Source organism: Pangasianodon hypophthalmus, chromosome 3 (genome assembly GCF_027358585.1).
Source record: "Pangasianodon hypophthalmus isolate fPanHyp1 chromosome 3, fPanHyp1.pri, whole genome shotgun sequence".
Lineage (NCBI taxonomy): Eukaryota > Metazoa > Chordata > Actinopteri > Siluriformes > Pangasiidae > Pangasianodon > Pangasianodon hypophthalmus.
Genome location: NC_069712.1, coordinates 25,698,719 through 25,720,990, shown reverse-complemented (window position 1 = coordinate 25,720,990; position 22,272 = coordinate 25,698,719). Strand labels below are relative to the sequence as shown.

The 22,272-nt window shown below is 39.5% G+C and overlaps 1 protein-coding gene across 2 annotated transcripts; it reads left to right on the top strand.

Annotated features, from left to right (window-relative positions):
• Positions 1-726: 726 nt before the first annotated feature.
• dnajc12 (DnaJ (Hsp40) homolog, subfamily C, member 12) lies at positions 727-21,839 on the top strand. 2 transcript variants are annotated; one of them, XM_026939333.3, is made up of 6 exons: positions 727-819; positions 1,027-1,129; positions 20,707-20,785; positions 20,965-21,104; positions 21,281-21,416; positions 21,633-21,839. In XM_026939333.3, the coding sequence occupies exons 1-6, from the start codon at positions 806-808 to the stop codon at positions 21,713-21,715; spliced, it is 555 nt and encodes a 184-aa protein (XP_026795134.1). In that variant the 5' UTR covers positions 727-805; the 3' UTR covers positions 21,716-21,839. The 2 variants fall into 2 exon arrangements, with proteins under 2 accessions (XP_026795134.1, XP_026795135.1); XM_026939334.3 differs by having other exon boundaries at positions 785-845.
• The last annotated feature ends 433 nt before the right edge of the window (positions 21,840-22,272 follow it).

Genomic DNA, 22,272 nt, shown 5'->3' with positions numbered 1-22,272 from the left:
ATTTTAAGTTGTCCAAAGATTGCCTCTCATCTCCTCATTTCCTGTCAAACCCAAGGGAGTGTCACAAGGTGCAAAAGCTAAGTTTAAGTAGGGTTTTCACCAAAAATGGATAGTACAATGGGCTCAAATTTAGTTTGGTCAAACTACCAGAGGTCCTCTACTATATTATGTTGATTGCATCTATGAACTATTGAATATTTCATCATTAGAGCCACCAAAATATCAGTTATTGATGTCTATAATATAGCAAAATAGCTCATTTTAAGGTGGATTTTCTCTAAAAATTTACAGTAAAATGGGCTGAAATTTAATATGGTCACACTATGGGAGGTCCTCTACTATAATATACTGATTGCATCTATGACCTATGGAATATTCCATAATGAGAAAAACCAGTTTTTAATGTCTCTAATATAGCCACAAAGGCTAAGTTTAAGGTGGGTTTTCTCCAGAACTTGACAGTAAAATTTGGTGGGTTTTCTCCAAAGATGGACTGTACAATGGGCTCAAATTTAGCATGGTCACAGTGTGGGAGGACCTCTACAATATTATGCTAGATGCATTTGTGAACTATGGAGTATTTCTAAATAAGAGCAACCCAAAATTATGCACTCTAAAATTATGAGCAATGCCTATCTTGGGGTTAAATTAATAAACTAATCAATTATATTGCATATATGTCTTAATTTCATTAAAAGATAAATTTGAAGTCAGCTATATGACCCTTTTGGTTTTCCATACTCGCTGCTCCGCCTCGCGTACATTTCAGCAACTGATAGCGAGACCCAGAAACTCCAAGTGTCTGATGTCGAGAGCACAGTAAGAGGTTTAACGAAAATTGCTAGGTTAGCAAGATAAACGAGTTATCAATACGATATTAGTTAGCTAAGTCTATCTTGCTAAATACAGACTAGTTAATATTTTATACTACTTATAAAGATTTTATTGCTCTATTGCAGAACGTACTGAAGCCAAATGTATAGCATTTATACCAACCTTTACGGTGTTTTTTGTGTGTTGTGAAAGGATCACTGAGGGTGCTTCCACACTCATGGAGAAGATAATAAATTGTAAAATGGAAGATCTGGAAGATTATTACGGCTTGCTTGGGTGCGATGAGTCGTCAACGGTAAGATTTCTGTTTTGTAACGTCAGCGAGACGAAGCTTGAGTGTAATCCTCTATGCCCTGACCTTACACTCGACTGATTACTCAGTGGTAATTTTCGAGAATAGTTAAACATTAATGGCCTAAAAATCTGTATTATGATTGTAACCAAATAACAATAGGCTACATTAGTCAGAATGAACGGACGTGTTCATTTTTTCATTAGAAAGCTTGCAAGGTTCACCGGTCATCTGGTTAAGACTAGAGGTGTGCGTTGCATTGGCATAGGTACTTAAATATTTTCCGGTTTCACTTTCCACCTTTTTGTATTATATATACTTTTATGAACACCTTTATAGCACAGTTCATAATTAATGCACAAAAACTTTATTCAGTGTCAAATACCAAGTCATTGCAATTACATGTTTAACTGCCCAAACGTCAAATGAACTCTTCTCTTAGTTTGTTTAATCACATTTTATTGGCTACCAGCTGTGGTGAGAAATAGGATTAACAAATCAGAATCATGCATTTTTCCCGTTACCGTTTGAAAGCCAGATAGCTAGGTAGCCGAGGGATAGCAATGTGTGTAGTATTGGAGATCTACTTAAGAGGAGAAAAAGAAGTGTGCATCTGGTTTTATGACATAAAATGACATTTCCCCATTACTATGATTTTTATTTTAATCATTTTCAGTGAAACTGTTATATTGGAATTTTATGGCAACTTTATTAATATAGCAGGATGGGTTGATGGTAGCTTATTCTTTAAATTGTTAATTAATCTACTACTTTGGGTTCCAACGGTATGAGATTTTCACGATGCGATAACTGTCTCTGAAAATTTCACGGTATACAGTATTATAAAATTAATATTAGTAGTATTTACATAATTACTTTATTATAATTGAAACTTGAAACCATTTTTAAGTGAAAAAGTCATATTAACCGATTCATTCAAAAACAGATTCGTTCAGTAACGAAACACCACTGTGTTTCTCGGGGACGCACAATGGTTTTGCTGTGGCTTTGTTTAGAACTATTTTCGTTGGTGAAATAGAACAAAAACAGACAATATTGAGTCTAAAATGTAAGTCACTTAATTTTAACTTATTGTTTACATGTTAGAATAGCATGTTAAATTAACTACTAAATGAACAATACAATCAGCTGTGTGGAAAAAAGTAATGTCCTATGATCATTAACATATACTGTAGGTGAGCGACAGCGCAGCCAAACTGCGCCTGTCTGTACCTTGAACTCACTCACTCACTCACACACATGCATTCAGATCAGGGTCAGTGTGTGTGCGTTTGTAATTCAGAGGTTACCAAACGGACAGACAATGCAGATGGAGCCACAATGGGAAAAATGATTTCGATGGCACATTTTATGATTGACGTTTAAACCTTCACACGTTTTTTCGCTAGAGATTAAAGTTTTAAATGGGACATTTACCTTGATCTGCATGGAGGAATGGTGTTCTCGAACAGGAGCGAAAATGTTTGATGTGTTTCCTCTTCTGGCGGCCACTTTGCGACCACATTTTTTGCAAATTGGATGTCCGTCCGTGAGGACAACCCCCCTTTCATTTTTGGGATATGCAAAATAATCCCATGCTGCCAATTTTAATTTCTTTTTTTGGCCGGGGATGGAGATTGGTGATATCAGCCTCACTTCTCTCTGACATTTTCTCCGCTGTATGTGTGTGTATGTGTGAAGCAAGTTGATGAGTCTGACAGGCAGTCGAGGAGTCCCCCCTTATCCCCACTTAAAATTAATCCCTGGCTACGCCACTGTTGCATTGGAACTGGGACCGTGTGGGAGACAACCAAAAAAGTTGACAAAAAGAGTTTTTGCTTTCATGCGGGTCTGGGCAAACAGTTATATATGAAGCTTGTGAGAAGAAAGACCATGTTCTATTTTACTCTATTTTATTTCAAACTGCCAGGGACAGTGTCTAACACCTGTATATCACCTAGTGTAGTATCGTATTTGATTTAAATACTGTTTGCTCATCTTCAATAAGTTGCCAGGTCATCTCAGTTGGATCTTTCAGCGATGTCCAGCAGATGTATTGAAGACGTTTGGGAATTTATGAATTATGTAAATCCATTTTTAAAGATGCTTATAAGATGTTAATACAGCAGTGATGTATATATGTATATTTTTTTCAGTAATTTTTTTTCAATACCATAAATGCAAAATATGAACTTTAGGAGTGAAAAACAAAGAACTCTAATGAACAATTTACAAATAAAACACATCAGTCCCAGATGGTTTTTCAGTCTGGTCAGTCATTCCTTTTTTCTCTCTGGTCAGTCCACTATAAATGCAAAATTTAAACTTTAAAAATGAGAAACAAGAAACTATAGTGAACTATTTACAAGAAAACAGATTAGTCACAGGCATTTCTTTCAGTCTGGGCAGTCCTCCAATGTCAGTGTCCTTTTAGCTGTGCCATTTTTCAAAGCAGTTCCTGTCAACAGTGAGGCACAGTGCCACATCACAGGCCTTGCACTTCCATGGTATCCACATTTCCTTTTTATCCACCTTACGGCAACGTTCACAGGTCCCCTGTCCTGGTGTGGCCTTCATGCTTTTATCAGTGGGGCTGGCAGTGGCCACGGGCAGGTGCTGCAGTGTCTACCTAACATTTCTCCTGGGATGCCCAGTAATCTCTGTCCTACACAGCTAAAACACTGGAGAAGGCCTGGAGAGTTGTGGAGCATACAGACACCTCCCGTGTGTCCATCCACTTCACAACCAGAAGAGGGTCATCTCTGATCCATCTGCTGTATCCCTTCAGGAATTTTTGGTCCAGAGCATTCTGCCTGTTTTGGGAGCAGCCTTTCCGGTTGTCTCTATATGTCCCACAAGCTCCATAGTGTGCCTGTGCCAAATCTGTGAAAAGCCTGGGACTTGTATAAAAGTTGTCCACATACAGTCATGTGAAAAAATTAGGACACCCCATGAAAGCCTGTGTTTTTTTTAACATAGTTAAACATATGGACACTTGATCTTCATTTTAACAATATTGGGAAATTCAAGTAATGTAACTAAACAAATAAAACCAAAGAAAAGTCTTTTTTAAATGATCTGTAAAATGTAATTAAAAAAAAAATCCAATTTCTTGTGAGGAAAAAGTAAGGACACCCCCACATTTATTTGTACTTAAAATGGCTAAAATTTCCTACAGGTGTATCATATCAGGTGCAAATTATTAGAACATCGTTACAGAGCATTTTGAAGGAGGCTTGCCTTATTTAAACCTCATTTAGTTTGGTTTGCTCTTAATTGTTGCAGTGAGAGGTATCACCATGGTGAGATCCAAAGAGCTCTCTGAGGCCTTCAGAAAGAAGATTGTTGATGCTTATGAGTCTGGTAAGGGATATAAAAAGATCTCAAAAGAATTTGTAATCAGCCATTCCACTGTCCGGAAAATCATTTACAAGTGGAGAACATTTAAAACAACTGCCAACATGGCCAGGTCAGGCCGTCCAAGCAAATTCACCCCAAGAGCAGATCACAAGATGGTTAAAGAAGTCTCCAAAAACCCTAAAATATCATCACGGGACCTACAGCAAGCTCTTGCTACAGTTGATGTCAAAGTTCATGAATTTACAATCGGAAAGAGACTGCACAACTTTAATTATCATGGGCGGTGTGCAAGGAGGAAACCTTTGCTGTCTAAGAAAAACATGAGGGCAAGACTGAAGTTTGCCAAAGAACACATAGACAAAGGCCAAGACTTCTGGAATAATGTGCTTTGGATAGATGAGTCTAAAATTGAATTATTTGGACACCATAACAGAGGGCATGTTTGGCATAAACCAAATACAGCATTTCAGCAAAAGAACCTCATACCAACTTTGAAACATGGAGGTGGAAGTTTAGGTGATGGTTTAGGGATGCTTTGCTGCAGCAGGACCTGGCCAGCTCACTATCAGAAGGTGCTTGAGGAACATGTGAGACCATCTGTCAAAAAACTGAAGCTGAAGTGGAACTGGACCTTGCAACATGACAATGACGCAAAACATACCAGTAAATCCACCAAGGACTGGCTGAACAGTAAAAAATGGAGAGTTCTGGAATGGCCAAGTCAAACCCCAGATCTAAATCTTATTGAGATCCTGGGGGTGATTTGAAACGGACTGTGCATGCAAGAAACCCATCAGCTGAAAGAATTCTGCATTGAGGAGTGGGGGAAACTTTCTTCCAGTCGATGTCAGAAGCTGGTAGATGGCTACAAGAAATGTTTCATTGAGGTTATTTCAGCCAAAGGGGGAAACACTAGCTATTAGGGCATAGGGTGTCCTAACTTTTTCCTCAATTGAAATACTCATTTTTTAAAATTTCTTTTGTTAAATAAGTGAAAACAAAGTAATTTTTTTTGTTGTTTACATGCAATTACATCACTTTCATCTACAGGTACAAATTAAAACAAGATCAAAAATTGACATGTTGACATTTCTTAATAAAGAACTGAATATTTAATGGGGTGTCCTAATTTTTTCACATGACTGTATATGTTGTATCCAGTTCCCAGGTAAGCTGGAGTCCATTCCCACTTACATCCCTTGTTTTCCCAGTATACACAAAGAAATTATTTGTGTAGCTGTTAGAGGAGTCAGCTAACAGAAAAAATTTGAACCCCCATTTTTTTGGCTTGTCTTTCATATACAGGGTCATGCTAGTTTTAGATTTTGTTACCATTCCTGCAAGCTCCCTTCTTGGATGGTAATGTGCCTGGCAGGCAGCACATATCTCATTGAGAAGTGATCTTGTGAGGAACAACCTGTCACGGTCTGGTGTCCCCTTCTTCCTGTTGTTCTCCACACCTTTGTCTAGGTCACTTGTGAATGTTCCAGGAAGTAGTTCTGAACATATCCCTCGTCATAACTGTTGCTGGAGATGGGACAGAGTAGAAGTAGCTCTCTCTCCAATAATCCTGTATATGTTTTAGAGCAATCATTGATGTGTAGATGATCAGATCAATGAATTTGTAGAACTCTTCTCCAGTGACATTGGACCATATGTACTTTTTGCCCTTGTCCAGATTTCTAGATGCCTGTTTATGGGTATTTGTGTTAACTTTTTCAGCAATTTGTGCTACAGTAACTCTTCTGTAGGATCAGACCAGATGGGCTAGCCTTTGCTCCCCATGTGCATGAATGAGCCTTGGGCACCCATGATCCTGTCACCGGTTCACCAGTTGTCCTTCCTTGGACCACTTTGGTAGGTACTAACCACTGCATACCAGAAACACCACACAAGACCTGCCATTTTGGAGATGATCTGACCCAGTCATCTAGCCATCACAATTTGGCCCTAGTCAAAGTCACTCAGATCCTTACACTTGCCCATTTTTCCTGCTTCCAACAAATCAACTTTGAGAACTGACTGTTCACTTGCTGCCTAATATGTGGCACCGTAACTACTACTATGTGCCATTGTAACTAGATAATCAGTGTTATCACTCTTTCTTGCAAAAACATCAAACTGTGAGGGCATCTCCTGTGCAGACCTTGGATTCAGGTCTGGGCTCTGGCTAGGTCATTCAAAAACATTGATCTTCTTTTGGTTAAGCCATTTCTTTGTTGATATGGATGTATGATTTGGGTCATTGTCATGTTAAAAAGGGGAAATTCCTTTTCATCTTCAGCTTACTAGCAGACACTTGAAGGTTTAACACTAAAATCGACTAGCATTTCTAGCTATTCATGATTCCCTCCACCTTGACAAAAACCCTAGTTCTGGCTGAAGAAAAGCAGCCCTAAAGCATGATGCTGCCACCACCAAGCTTCACTGTGGATATGGTGTTCTTTTGGTGAAGTGCTGTTTTTTTTGCACCAAACATACCTTTTGAAATTATAGAATTATTATAATTTTTGGAATTGGTCTCATCAGACCACAACACATTTTGCCACTTAGTTTAGGGTGATTTAGTTGAGCTTGGATTTTTTTTTTTTTTTTTTTTGTGAGAAAGGGCTTCTGTCTAGCCACCCTACCCCATAGCCCAGACATGTGAAGAATATGAGAAATTGCTGTCACATGCAGAGAGTACTTGTCAGCTATTCCTGCATCTCCTTTAATGTTGCCATAGGTCTCTTGGCAGCCTCCCTGTTAAGTTTTTGTCTTGTCCTTTTATAAATTTTGGAGTGACGTCCTGTTCTTGGTGATGTCACTGTGGTGCTCCATTTTCTCCACTTGTTGATGATGGCCTTCACAGTGTTCCATGGTACATCTAATGTTTAGGAATTTTTTTTTACCTCTCTCCTGATTGATACCTTTTGACAGTGGGATGCTGTACAGGCTTTGTAAGCTCTTTGCAGCCACATCCCAATTATGAAAAGGTGTGCACACTTATGCAGCCAGGTTGTTGTAAGTTTTTTATTTTTCCTATTTTTACCTAAAATGTTTGATTGTTTTTCACTTAATTTTTATATGTTGTAATTTCACATTGACGGTGGAAAAAATTTTGACATGATTTATTTTGGTTTCATTTCACAAAAACCTGCCATTTTAACAGGTCTGCACTTTGAATGCGTTCCTTTAAATTATCATTGTGCTGTATCTTTTCCTGGTACTCCATGGCCTTCATGTGCCCCCACAGGTACAAATCAAGTGGGCTTAGATCTGGGGATCTCGCAATATGATATAAACTAGGTATGAAACATTTTGGAAGACATTTTGCCAAAAAGTGTTAAATACCCCATGTATGGAGACTTTTGGGACTTGTGTGTGTGTATAGTCAGGTTGTAATTTTTTAATTGGACAATTGTTTCATGGCCAGGTTTGGCCTGTTATTTCCTGACAAATTAAGGAGATAAATGGTCTGGAGTTGATTCCAAGTGTTAAATTTGCGTGGAAACTCCAAAGAGGTGTTGATGCAAGTGAAGGATGCCATCATTAAGCTGAAAAAACAAAACAGACATATCAGAGAGATAGCAGAAACTGTAGGAGTGGCTAAATCAACAATTTGGTACATTCTTAAGAAGAAGGAATGCACTGGCGAGCTCAGCAACACAAAAAGGCCTGGAAGACCACGGAAGACAACTAAAGTAGAGAATGGAGAATTCTTTCCTTGGTGAAGAAAAACCCCTTCACAACATCTAGCCAACTCAAGAACACTCTGGAGGAGGTAGGTGTATCATTGTCAAAGTCAAAGTCATAACACTTCAGTCAGATGCAAAGCGTGAAAGGATAAATCTTGCAACCAGATCTTCACAGTTGCTGAATTTTATTTGCAGAAAATTCTTCAGATGGAGAAGTACGGGAGTGTAGTCCGAGTTCTTTTTTGGCTTTGTCACGCAACTCCCTTCCTGTCTAACTAAATGTGTGAAAGGCTACCCAATATATAAGAAGTTTTTAGCTAATTTATGTGTAATCATTTAGAGAGGCTTAGCTTATTGTATGATAAATGGTCTTCACCTGACAATGTGTACCGCTTATCTATCTCCTTATGTACATTCTATCCACTTATCTAATGGTGAGACATATCAGGTCGGAAAACCCTGGTTCAGAATACACTCACAAATAATACGAGAAAGTGATAATATAATAAAAAATCTTTTTTTCTCTTTATTAAGCATAAGTAAAGGAAAATAGAATAAAGGTTAGAATAGGTCCCTAGCACCGCCTTGCTGATCATAAGAGGTGACAAATGGGGTAGATTGTTTGCCGTGAGTTGCAACTTGTGATTGTGGAGGAAGAGGTCCTTTCACTTGAGGAATGTGGTCTGCTGCAGCTACCAACACAGTGCTTTGGTTGCTATTTCACATAGACAGGAGGTTGGAAGAGCCATTCCAATCAAGTGGCTGGTCAAGACTTGCCCTGGGTTGTACCTTTTTGGCATTAATATCGGCCATTCCTTTTCTCTTCCCAGAAGGCATTGGCTAAAGGTCAATCGAGCAATGTAATTACATGGTTGCTTGAGTATACCACCCCTATATCCCTGATGCATATCTGCAGGATGTCCGTGGCCCTGTGCATCCCCTTGTTGGGCTCCGAGGTGGGTGGGGAATAGGGGTGATGAAACCAAATACATATACACATGGCTACCAAACAAACTCCCCCAAAAAGGATGGTAGATTAGGATTTAGATCTTGATTCAGTAACTAGAGATTCTCTTATGTCATTTGATAACTGGCAGAGGTTCTTAATCTTAGAATCTCTATCCCCAGACATGCCCCTTACCAAGCTATCTCCTTTCGCCATACAAAAAGGCATCTCAGGAATCTCAGGAAAAGGCACAAGCATAGTGCCCCCTCAAAAGGGTCAAAGGGTCATAGTGTCTGGGTCAAAGCCTGAACAAAACTGAACACCCCAAAGATATTGAAATGGCATAGACTGTGACCTCTTGCAGCCAAAGCCTCTAACCCGAAGGCAGGAATATGGTGCGAGTACATGTACTGCCTACCTAATGCGGAGTAATATTATTCAGTGGAACTGTCGTGGTCTTAATGCCAACTTTGCAGAATTGCAGTTTTTAACCCTCTTGCCTTTTGTCTTCAGGAGAACCTCCTGGTACCATATAGCTCCACTGCAATGTGCAGTGCTTATGGCCCAAATGCACAACGTCCCTCTGGTGGTACAGCCATCTTAATAAGACGTGATATCATCCATAGCCCCACTGCAATGAGCACCGACCTGCAGGCAACAGCAGTACACTTAACGCTCCACAAACCCACCAGAATGTGCTCTATCTATGTACCACTTGATGGCTCTGTGACATTATAAGACCAGGTCAGTTGAAATCCCCATATGCCCTCATGGGTGATTTTAACAGCCTCAATCCTCTATGGGGAAGCAGCCCACTAAAGGCAAGACTATAGAGAACTACATCAGTAAAATGCTCTCTGTTTGCTAGATGAATAGATGAACTCAAATACCTATCTGCATCCAGGGCATGGGACATACTCTGCAACTGATTTGACTATATGTGAACCTGAATTATTGCTTGACTTCTCATGGCAAGTACGGGACCACCTGTGTGGGAGCAATCACTTCCCCTTGATTATAACCTTGGCAGAAGCAACAAAGAGCGCAAAGATGGCAACTTAAAAAAGGTAACTGCCTTCCCTTTCAGACCCTGAACCAGGAGAAGTTTAAGATTTTAATATATTACAGGACCCAATAAATTGGTTCACCGATACTCCAATATCAGATGAATTATCCCAAAAACATCAAGAAAACCAAATTGAAGATGTAATCCATGGTTTGAGGAAAACTGCAAAAATGCTTTGAGGCCAATTAAAAAAGCAGAAAGGCTCTTCAACCAACACCCAACAACAGAGAATCTAACCAAGTCATTAATGCAACAAGAAACAAAGTTGGAGGCAAATAGTATCAAGCGTAACACTAAATACGCCAGCAAAGAATGTTTGGGGTATGATGTGTAACAGGAAGGGCAAAGGAAGCGGACCACAAATACAGCATATCAAACATCAAGGCACTCCGTACCACAAAACATGAAATATCAAACAAGCTAGCAGGGACATTCAAAAAGAACTTCTCAACACAAAACTACCTCCCCGAATTCCAAGTAATACATGTACAGCAAGAAAAGAAGCAACTTGAGTTTTACTCAGATAATACAGAACCATATAACCAGCCCGTCTCAATGGAAGAACTCCTGAACTCCATAAAGAAATCCCAGGATACCATTGTTGGGCCAGACAAGAGTCACTATCAATTTATAAAACACCTCCCCCATAGTGTTCTGTGTCTGCTTCTTAAAAACTTAAATATAGTCTGGACATCAGGACACATGCCACCCTCCTGGCTAGAAGCATACCCATACCTAAACCAGACAAGGACTATAATAGCCCTATTGCCCTGACTAGTTGTCTTTGTAAAACCATGGAGTGGATGGTTAATAATCATTTTGTCTGGAAGCTATAAACTGACAATCAAATAAGTAGACTCCAGTGTGACTTTAGACAGGGTAGGTGCACACTAGGTCTCCTTGTCAGACTGGAATCTTATGCACATGACGCTTTTGTTAAAAAAGAATGTGCTGTAGCTGTCTTTTTTGATCTAGAGAAAGCATATGCCACAACATGGAAGTATGGCATTTTAAAAGTAACACATGGGTTTTAGGGGGCACCTGACCATTTTTTATCTCCAAGTTTTTATCTAAGGGACCTTTTAAAGTCAGGGTAGGTTCTACCCTCTCAAGCTTACACACACAAGAACTGGGAGTACCTCAGAGAAGCATCCTTTTTAATATTAACAGTATTGTGAATGTGATTGCATCTAATATATTGTGCAATCTTTATGTTGACAATCTCTGTATTTGCTGCAAGAGGAATGCATATGCATAAATAAATAAAATCCATTTGTGGTCAGACGATGAGTTCAAATTTTCTGAAACAAAAATTGTCTGTAGACACTTCTGCCTACTACCTTCTCTACACTATGAGCCAGAGCTGTACATATTAAGGTAGTAAAGAAGACAAGGTTTTTTAGGACTTCTTTTAGACAACAGACTGTCTCTTATCCCATGTATGAAACTTCTAAAGAACAGATGCCTTAAGGTTTTAGATATTGTATAGGTGCTGGCAAAAACATAGGTGCTGATCATACAGGGTGCATACTGTACATTACTATGGTGCCTATACAGGACACTAGTCTGATCCCAATCGGATTATGGGAGTATAATCTATGGCTCTGCCAGACATCATACATACAAATGCTGGACACTGTGCACCATCAAGGACTGCGACTTGCCTAGGGAGCATTTAGGACCTTGCCTTGGGCGCATTACATGTTGGGAGCGTTTAGGACCTTGCGACTTGCCTTATATGTTGCATACATGTTGAAGCCAACGAACCCTCAGTAACAGATGCTTGAAACTGGCTCTTCAGTATACAACCAAGCTTAAGACAAATCAACAAAATCCAGCCTACTCTCCAGGTTTTTGTCCCCAACAACTTTGTACATTTGTATGAGGCCAGAGTGAAATGCATTCACCCCTTTGGGCTATGTGTAAGACTCCATTTAGAAAACCTGTACATTAACCTTGTTGTTTTAACCCCGATGCATTTCTGTTGTATCCTTCATGGGATCTAAAAATAAACTGACATCATCTTTGACATGTCTTACAATAAAAAGTAAAAAACTCACCCAGTTATGTATCAGCAGCAGTTCCTGAACATAAGAAGCAGATTTCCTCATCACACACCTATACACACAGACGGAACCAAAGTGGACAATCGTCTATCTGCTGCACTAGCAGTTGGACAGCAGCACCATGGCATCTGCATTCCAGGATCTTGACAGCCGGGGCACGCACTTTGCTTTTAGCCCTGGAATACCTTGCACAAAATACACAACATTATGTTTTAATTTGTACAGATTCTAAATCCTACCTACAAGCCCTGGAGTCCATGAAAAACGGATCACCCCATAATAGTCTGCATCTTATCCAATGTGTACCTTTTACAGAACTACAGCATTGCTTTTTTGCTGGGTACTGGGACATTGTGGGCTCTCCGGCAATGAGTAGGCACATATAGCTGCTAAAAAGGCTTTTGGAATGAGAACCAGCAAGTGCCATATCCCACCATCTGACCTCAGACCGATCTTGAACTCCTATACTGTAAGAAAGTGGCAAGTGAAATGGGACAAAAATGATGATAAACTGCATGAAATCATTCTTGTTAAGACTGACCCCTTCCTTTAAAACTCACTGGGATCAGACTGTGTACACAAGATGTCGCGTGGGTCACTTGAGACTAACGCATGTTTTTATTAATGGGTGGAGAGGCACCATCATGTCAGTCATGTAGAACTCCTCTGACTCAAAAGCACATTTTATCAAACTGTTCTACTTTTAATGTCAACAGGTATTACTGAGCAAGGTCTTTCAAGGAGATTTTTGACAAGGAAACACCAGAAAGAGTTTTAGAATTTTTATCAAAAATTAATTTGAATTGATCCATATAGATGCTTACCTTGCCCACTGTGAAATATTTTACACTTTTAAATTGTTTTAGTTTTTAAAATATCTTCTATTCAATTGTGTTAATTTATTTAGTGTGCCAGTTCTTATGTATATCTACCCATGTATTCATTTATACATTTTTATTCATTTATTATTTATAATCTTGTTCCTACCATGAATGTTGCACTTGACGCTGAACGTGGCATTAAAAATTAAAAACCTAACCTAACTGTACTGGCCTGTGATTCCCTCTGAGAGGCTCATAGGCATGGGCACCCTGGCCAAGTCTAATTATCCTATCTAATTGAGATCTTGGTGAGGAGGAAGCTGCCAAGTCCTTCCGTCCATTCCGAGGTCAGCAGCAGTAACCAGGGCCTCGCAGGCCACTTTGGGACAATGAGCAGTAACTTGCTAAATTTTAGGCAACTTTCTAAATTCTGTGTTACATTTGCAGAATTGTAGAGGGGAAATGCATACAGGAGGCAGTGATGCAAGTTTGTGTGCATAATTCACATCCTGAGGCTGCATTTATTGTTGTTGGGGACTTCAACTGGGTGAACATGAAGAAAGTTCTCCCTAAATATTACCAACACATTGATTTTCCCACACGAGGTGAGCAGACAGACCATTTCTGTTCAGCACAAAAGGACTGTAACAAAGACAACCCTGTCCAGCTTTTGATAAGCCAGATCACAACAGCATTCTCCAGCTGCTGAATTACAGACAAAGGCTAAAATGGAAAGCTCCGGTCCATCAGTGGAACGAGTAGTCCATAAGCATGCGAAAAGACTGCTTTGAAATCACAGACTGGGAGATATTCCGAGAGGCTGCAAAATGAGAAATCAACCTTTATAAGGATCAGTTACATCAGTAAGTGCACAGACGAGGCCATTCCAAAAACCTCTGCCTGTGCATTTCCCAACCAAAAGCCCTGGGCCATTGGGGATGTTTGAACCAAACGGTAGGCACTGCTGCCTGCAACCTATGGCCTACAAAAAGACCAGATTTTATCTTCAGAAGGCCATCAGGAAGGCCAAGATGAGCTATAGGGACAGGGTGGAATCACACAACCAGTGCTCTGACATCCAGCACATGTGGAGTGGCCTGGTGCTATCACAGAGTGTGAAGGAAGCAAAAACAGCCACTGTGAAGCCTCTGCCTCACTACCAGACAAGCTTAACAATTTCTATGCTCATTTTGAGGTAAGCAACAATTCCACAGCTGAGAAAGTCCCAGCCCACCAGAATACCTCTGTAAGACGTATATAATACACTTCGTAAGAGAAGTGCCGCGAGCCTCCACGGGGTTTTCCCTAATAATTATAATTCCCGAATAATTGTACGGGCGCAAGCCCCGTGGAGTCTTAGACGTCATTAGAGAAAATTGATCTTCTAATAGCGAAAATGAAATGTTCTTGACCTGAGAGCAAAACTCCACACATTGAGACAATTAACACAGGTCACACGGCGAGTTGGAGGTGTCGACTATGAGGTCAGACGAACGGATAGAGGCGATGCACAAGTATACCACCTCCTAAAATACCATTTCCTAAAACCATGGAGAGAGGCAGTTCCTTTGGCTCTGGCGATGGTGGTTCCAGAGAGGGAGGAGCTGGGACTGAAGGTAAGTTGAAAAAAATATGGTTCAGGAGGACCTCAAGTTGAAAAAGTTGATAAAAATATGGTTCAGGAGGACCTCAAGGCCCTGCTTGACATGGTAATCGAGTAGTCCCACAGTGATTGGAGCAGCCTGGTGTTCTTGGTGTCCAAGGCCGACGGGTTGGTCCATTTTTGTATGAACTTGAGAAACGTCAATACGCTGTCTAAATTTGACGCATATATCCGATGAGGTCCACAGACCAGGGGGCGCAGTTGGTGGTGCTGGAGAACCTCTCCCAGCGGGGGGGTCAGCTGTAGGCCAGACGGCTCCCGGGCCTGAGTCAGGCGTTGGGGGTTTGTGGCGGTGGGGGTGTGATCAAGCGCCAGCTGTGGACGGAGAGGAGGTGGGTCGATACAGCAGGTAACGTTTGATGATTGTGTTGTATTAGCCCACGTTACTTGTGTGTGTCTTTTTCTGCCTTCAGGGTCCCCGTAACAAGCGAGAGAAAGAGAGAGAGCTGAGCGGCACAGAGCCATGTGTGTGTGTGCGCGCGTGTGTGCAGAGAGTGAGATCAGCACTGACAAGTATTAAATTAAAAATAAAAACTATTTGAGTTGTCCCAAGCCTGTCTCCCATTCCTTGTTACTGACCCAACCCGAGGGAAGTCTTACACTGTGTCTGGAGAGCCAACTGTGCAACTGGATCATGGACTTTTTGATGGGTAGGCCACAGGTGGTCTGAAGTGGCAGCCTCACATCCTCCTCTCTCACCCTCAGCACTGAAGCTCCCCAAGGCTGAGTGCTCAAGCCCCTTCTATTCTTTCTGTTTACACATGACTGTGTAGTACAACACAGCTCAAATATCATCCTTAGAGGAACAATAGTCCATTTTTTTATTGGCCTCAGTGTGTTATGTGGGGTGAATCTATTATGAGGCTGAAAAAACATTTAAAAAAAAACTGCAAATGCACTTCACTCCAGACTGGAATTGCTTGGATATGCCTCATGTCAGTCATTTTATAAACACTCCCCAATACCCCTTCACTCCTTCAACAGCCGAACTTTGTGTGTTTTAGAACTATAACTTGGGTTTCAATCACTTTGGCTGTGTGGACAGAAGCTAAATGCTAAAATGCTAACTTTAGCCATTGAGACACGGTGCACCAATCCAGGCTGTTGTAACAAGCAGAGTACATATGTAACATTATGTTACTCAGGATTAGTGAAATCTAATGATCATTAATCATAATGAGCTGAATATCTTGCTATAACTTAGGTTTCAACTCTTGAAGTGGGCAAAAGCTAACTCTGTAGCATGATGATGGAATGAAGTTACTCAGGGTAAAGGAGATATAATTGTGATTATCATAATCATTCAAATTTTGAACCTACCCACTTAACCATCAGAGACCTAATCTTACCTAATATGCCTTTAAATTTGCTGACTACACCACCGTTGTAGGCCTTAACTTGGATGCTGATAAGACAGCCTACACAAAGGAGGTCAGAGCCCTGGCTGCTTGGTGCTCAGACATCAACCACTGCCTCAATGTCAGCAAAGCAAAGGAGATGATCATGGACTACAGGAAGAGACAGGAGTGTGAGCACGCTTATATACACATCAACCTGGCAGTGTATGTTCTTCCTGCAGAAGCTGAGATGGTTTGAAATGGCCCCGGACATTCTCACCATCATTGCACAATTCAGAGTATTTTCAGTAGCTGCATCACAGCCTGGTATGGCAGCTATTCTGCTCGTGACTGTAGGGACCTACGAAATGGTGAGATCAGCTGAGCTCATCATTGGCAGGAAGTTCTTTACAGGACATTTACCTGAAATGGTTCCTGAAGATTGCCAAAATTATCAAGTACAGCAGTCATCCAGGACCCCGGCTCTTTCAGCTGCTTCTGGAGCATCCGGGTGTGCACAAATAACTGCGAAAACTTTTTTTCCTCAAACTTTTTTTTTATTTATCAGGGCCAAAATAACAATTGTGTTGTCTTCACCATCTTCTATAATCAAACAAATACCCTCAGGTGACAACAAAAAAGCACACATATCAATATGTAGTCATTTTTCTCCAAAAAGTAAAATAACCTGGTGGGACAAGTATGAACAAGTATGGCTTTCATGGAAGGGTGGTGAGGAAGGAACCCCTTCTCTCCAAAAGGAATATGTCAGCACAACTTATATTTGCAAAATTGCATCTGAATAAACCACAAAAGTTCTGGAACAATATCTTTTAGACTGAAGAGACCAAGGTGGAGATGTTTGATGATCGTGCACAGTGCCGTGTTTGGCGAAAACCACAAACACCCCATACCAACTGTCAAGCAAGGTGGTGGAGGGGTGATGATTTGGCCTAATTTTGCAGCCACAGGACCTGGGAAACATGCAGTCATTGAGACAGTGATGAGCTCCACTTTATACCAGAATATTCTTGAGACAAATGTGAGGCCATCTGTCCAGCAGTTTAAGCTGGGCTGAAATTGGGTCATGCAACAGAACAATGATCCCAAGGACACCAGCAAATCGACATCTGAATGACTACAAAGAAAAAAAAATCAAGGTGATACAATGACCAAGTCAAAGTCCAGACCTCAACCCCACTGAGATGGTGTGGCAGGATCCTAAGAGAGCTGTGTATAAACAAATGCCCTCAAACATCAATGAACTTGAAGCAATGTTGTAAAGAAGTGTGGGCCAAATTTTTCCAAAGCGATGTGAGAGACTGATAAATTCATACAAAAAATGTTTCCTTCAGGTTATTGTTGCTAAATGTGGTGCTACATTCTAATGAATTATAGGGTGAACTTATTTTTCCCACCTGGTTTCTGAATGTTGATTTCCTTTTTGGAAAAAAATTACTACATATTGAAATATGACTGTATCCCATGATACGTATGTGTATGTGTACACCACATTGATCAACAATTGCTCAATATGGATTTCAACAATTACCCAATATAGGCTTGATTTTTTATTTATTTATTTTTTAATTATAAATTATTCGTTAGAGACCCACATGCTGCAGTAGTTTGAGTGAAATGTTTGAATATCTCTGGCATAAACCAAGCAACATTTTTCCAAGTTCTGCTGTTAAATAAATTAAGTTTATGCATACTCATTTTTATAGGTCAGGGTTTCCTAAACTAGGCACTTGTTTTAAAAAAGGGCTTTGCAAGAGGAACTCACTATGTCCTCTTTTGTTTCCTTCATTTATTTTACAAATTAATATTAGAAATATTGAAGACTGATTTTGTGTGCTAATATTTTGAAATGTTATTGGGAGTCACATTCAGACAAGCCACATTTAAATTTATAGGGTATGAGTTTTTGTCGTCTTTTGCACTATCCTGAGACACTAGTAGTTCAGCTATAATAACGGACAAATTTCCAAGTTTAAAGATACTAGTGTTGACTCTCAAATTGCATACTTTTGCACTATTCTAGATTATTATTGAGTACTAACACCAACCAGTTTTCCTATTATAAGTAGTGTTTGACAATCTCTCATTGTAGCCTTCAAACCTACCAAAAAACAGAAATTTTGGTAGGTTTGAAGGCTACATTTGAATGTAAGAATGTGAGTTTTTGATTTAAGGTCACAATCAAGCACAATCAAGTGGAAAGTTCTAAAAGAAACAGAGCTTGTTAATGTGTTTAACATCACTGTACATAAAATCACTAAGCATTTTACAGTTTGACTTGGAAACCTGATGGACAGGGATGTTTTGGCTCTGACATGCCATATAGTGAATGTACATATATACACACTATATAGCCAAAAGTTTGTGGACACCTGACCATTACACCTATACGTGGTTCTTCCCCAAACTGGTGCCACAAATTTGGAAGTACACAATTGTATAGAATGTCTTTGTAGGCTATAAGATTACGGCTTCCCTTCACTGGAACTAAGGGGCACAAACCTGTTCCAGCAATATAATGCCCCTGTGCACATTGTCATTATCACATGAAGACATGTTTTGCCAAAGTTGGAGTGGTAGAACTCGAGTGGCCTGTACAGAGCCCTGATCTCAACCCCACTGAACACCTTTGGGATGAACTGGAACGCTGACTGCCTCCCAGGCCTCCTCACCCAACATCAGTGCCTGACCTCACTAACACTCTTGTGGCTCAATGAGCAAATCCCCACAGCCACGCTCCAAAATGTGGTGGAAAGCCTTCCCAGAGGAGTGGAGGATAACAGCAAATTGGAACTAAATCTGGAATGGGATGTTCAACAAGCACATGTTGTATGAATGTTATGGTCAGATGTCCGCAAACTTTTGGCCATATAGTGTGTACATTACACATAGATACACATACCATACCAAATTTCATAAACCTTTGCATACACCCTGAGAATCTTATCTTGTATATCTCTTTCAAGATTCATGTGAATGCATGTAAGCAATTATGAGTTATAGCTGTTTGATTAAATTAGGCTTCGTTTTGGCTAGAATTTATTGATGTTTGGCGGCCATATTGTTTAGGCCAAAAATCCTAGGACTAGTTTGCAAAAGTAGATTTCGCATATTATGCAAATTATCATAAATTTGAGTGGTTGTGGCTAAATGGTCCAAAGGGTACAGTATTTTTCATGGTTTCAACAACAGAATCAGGCAAACAGAGAAATTTCTTTCTACACCTCATTTTCCAATGCAAAACACGAATAACGCTCTCCAGTGGCCAATTTGAGTGAGATTGCATCAGGTACTATTAGGTCCCTAACCAAACCTACTATTCAATGTTAGCTCAATGTTAATCTGACTGACAATGGCGGCCTTTTTTTTTTAAGTAATCAGGTCAACATCAAAATTCCCCTTACAGATTTTAACCTTGATGCAGCATACTATATTTCAGCTTGATCAGCCTTATGGTTCCTGAGGAACAGTTATCTGACCTTAGCTCTGCCCCTAGGCATAATCATGCCCCCCAAACTTTGCACATCACCACAGAAGCTTGTCCTGTGCATTCAATTGAAGTTTCATCTGAATCCATGCAAGCAGTCATGAGTTGCAGATGTTTTAAATAAATTAGGCTCCACCTCATTAGAATTGATTGATGTGTGCTGGCCATATTGTTTACAAATGTCAACATGTTTTTGATCATTACTGAGGTTCACTCTCTTCTGAGTAGTCTACACAAAGGTTGTGAAGATTGGCCAAAAATCCTAGGACTCATTAGCAAAAGTATGTTTTGCATATTATGCAAGTTACCAAAAAATCTAAGTGGGTAGAACTAATAGTTCTTGAGGCTTTTTGTTGGGATACCCCAAGGAATCAGGGAGAAGAAGTATTTTGTTTGTAGGACTCACAGTTCATGAGATACGGACCAAAATGTAAAACCCCTCTCACTTGCCTGAGTAGCAGGAGGGAGTATTGACCACGTTTCACGCCTTCCATTTATGGTTTTGTCTGCATAATTTGTTTTAAGGCAGAAAAATAATAATACAAAGAAATAAAAATTCTAACAATTACAGTATGGTTCCAGGACTATGTGCTTGGACCCCTAATAAGAAATTAAAAATCTTAACAAAGACAAGAGGGTTCCAGCACTTCATGCTTGAACCTCTAATGACACTAACAAACACAATATGTGCTTGGCTATTAATAATGGCACAAGAAGGATTTATTTGAGGGAAAAAAACAGGTCCACACACATCGCTAGTTGAGACCCATTATGAATTCAAGTGATGTATCTGAGGTTGATAAACTGTCAGAGCCAGAATTCACAGACCATGGCATGGCATTTCTGCATCTGTTTTTCCCTCCTGTGTGTTTTCCAGTGTTTCTGTGGGCATAATGGTTTGTGTTTATATCCATATATAGATAAAGATATGCATATTTGGAACGCTCAACAGATATTGATAGTGGCATTGCATTACTACATTAGCCTGTATAGCATACTGACATCCATGCAAATATTCATTTTGCCGAAAACAGATTATGCACATTTAGACTAGATATAAAAAAAACAGTCTGTTGTAGCAATGACCATGTTTGACAAGCAGTCTGTTTATAGTCTGTTCTTTTCGTATCCATTAGACTGAACAAATTATGGCAGAGTATAAAGTGAGAGCCCTGTCTTGCCACCCTGACAAACATCCGGAAAATCCTGAAGCAGGTAAGCTCAAACAAATTAAAATTAGCCTCCTGGCCAACATAGTAAATAACAGTTAAATAAGTAAAACAGGCAATTATGGTGAGCCAGTTTACCTTTCAGAGGCTGTATATTTGGATTTTTACAATTTATTTAAAAAAATATTAAAGATTGTTATTGCATTACTTACATTTTTTGTGCAGCACAAGACTTTCAAAAGTTACAACAGGCCAAAGATGTTCTCACAGATGAGACCAAAAGAAGAAAATATGATTACTGGTTGAGAAGTAGCATCACTGTTCCATTCAGGGAATGGCAGGCCTTGAGTGACACAGTTAAAATTGTAAGTGCCATTTTTTAACAGGACATTGTGATTGACTATTTCAATTTCCATTTTTCATTTTCCTTATTCTTATATAATACACAAAAGAAATATGAAGGAATTACAGACAGGTTAAATACATAGGAAAATAAATACATGCTATTTGTCATCTATTGTGTTTCCTTAAATTTTTTTAGTCAATGCATTGGGCCCTTAAAAGCAAAAAGGAGCCAATGCTAAAAGCAGCAAAAGACACACCTGAATTCCAAGCTGGTCAGTCAGAAACTCAAGTGCCAATAGAGGGGAATTCATCCGATGAAGAACTCTCTTCCAGTAATTTCTTTTTACCATTACAGTTAAATTAAATCAGTCAATTAAAGCACAACAAAAAGGATAGCAAAATTGTCATTTAATCAATACATGAAAATTTAAATATGTAAAAATTTTAATACACACTATTCTAATGTTCTCAGTTAAAAATTGATGGTAACATGGTATTAAATGTGCACTGTCTTATGTTACTGATAATGTTGATCTGTTTCCCCTCAGGTGGTTATTGGCATCACAAATTTCGGTGTGCGGGTGATCCTCCTTCAGCCCTCTTGAAAAAGTTTAGAAATTATCAAATATGAAGAATTATAAGCTATAAACTCAATATTTGGCACTCCTATTGAAATTTGTGGTTTTGACATATATAAATGAAATAATTTTGTGAATTGTTTCATATTGTGGAATAAAGTATGGCTATTGTCCTCACTCAGTGGAGATATCATACTGTATTTTCATAGTCCATACTACAGAATGCTACAGGATATTGAGTCAGTATTATTGAGAATGCATAAGTTTGTTGTTTAGTCTAGGGTAATTAGCATTACATTGCTTTAAATAAAAATGTCTCATTTTTAAAGTTCTATACCCCCCTAGCTGCCAGGGGTCGGTATGTAACACCTGGATACCTTCTTGTGCACATGTGTACACATGCTGAGACCTTGTTTCATATGGTCACTGTATGACTTAGTAGTTCATATAAAATATGATCGTCCATGGCTATGAGCCTCTTTATTCTTTTTTTGTATGTCTTGCATAACAGCTTGTGACTATGGTCAGAGCTACAGGTAATCTGTCTTCCGAAGCTGGTGATAGACACAAAATTAAAATTTCAAATTCAAATTTTATTTGTCACATGCAT

Bases quoted from the DNA above. Each gene is read 5' to 3' on its own strand.
- dnajc12 (XM_026939333.3), top strand. The intron at 20,786-20,964 runs GTAAGCTCAAAC...TTTTTTGTGCAG, and splicing joins TCCGGAAAATCCTGAAGCAG to CACAAGACTTTCAAAAGTTA. The intron at 21,417-21,632 runs GTAATTTCTTTT...GTTTCCCCTCAG, and splicing joins CGATGAAGAACTCTCTTCCA to GTGGTTATTGGCATCACAAA.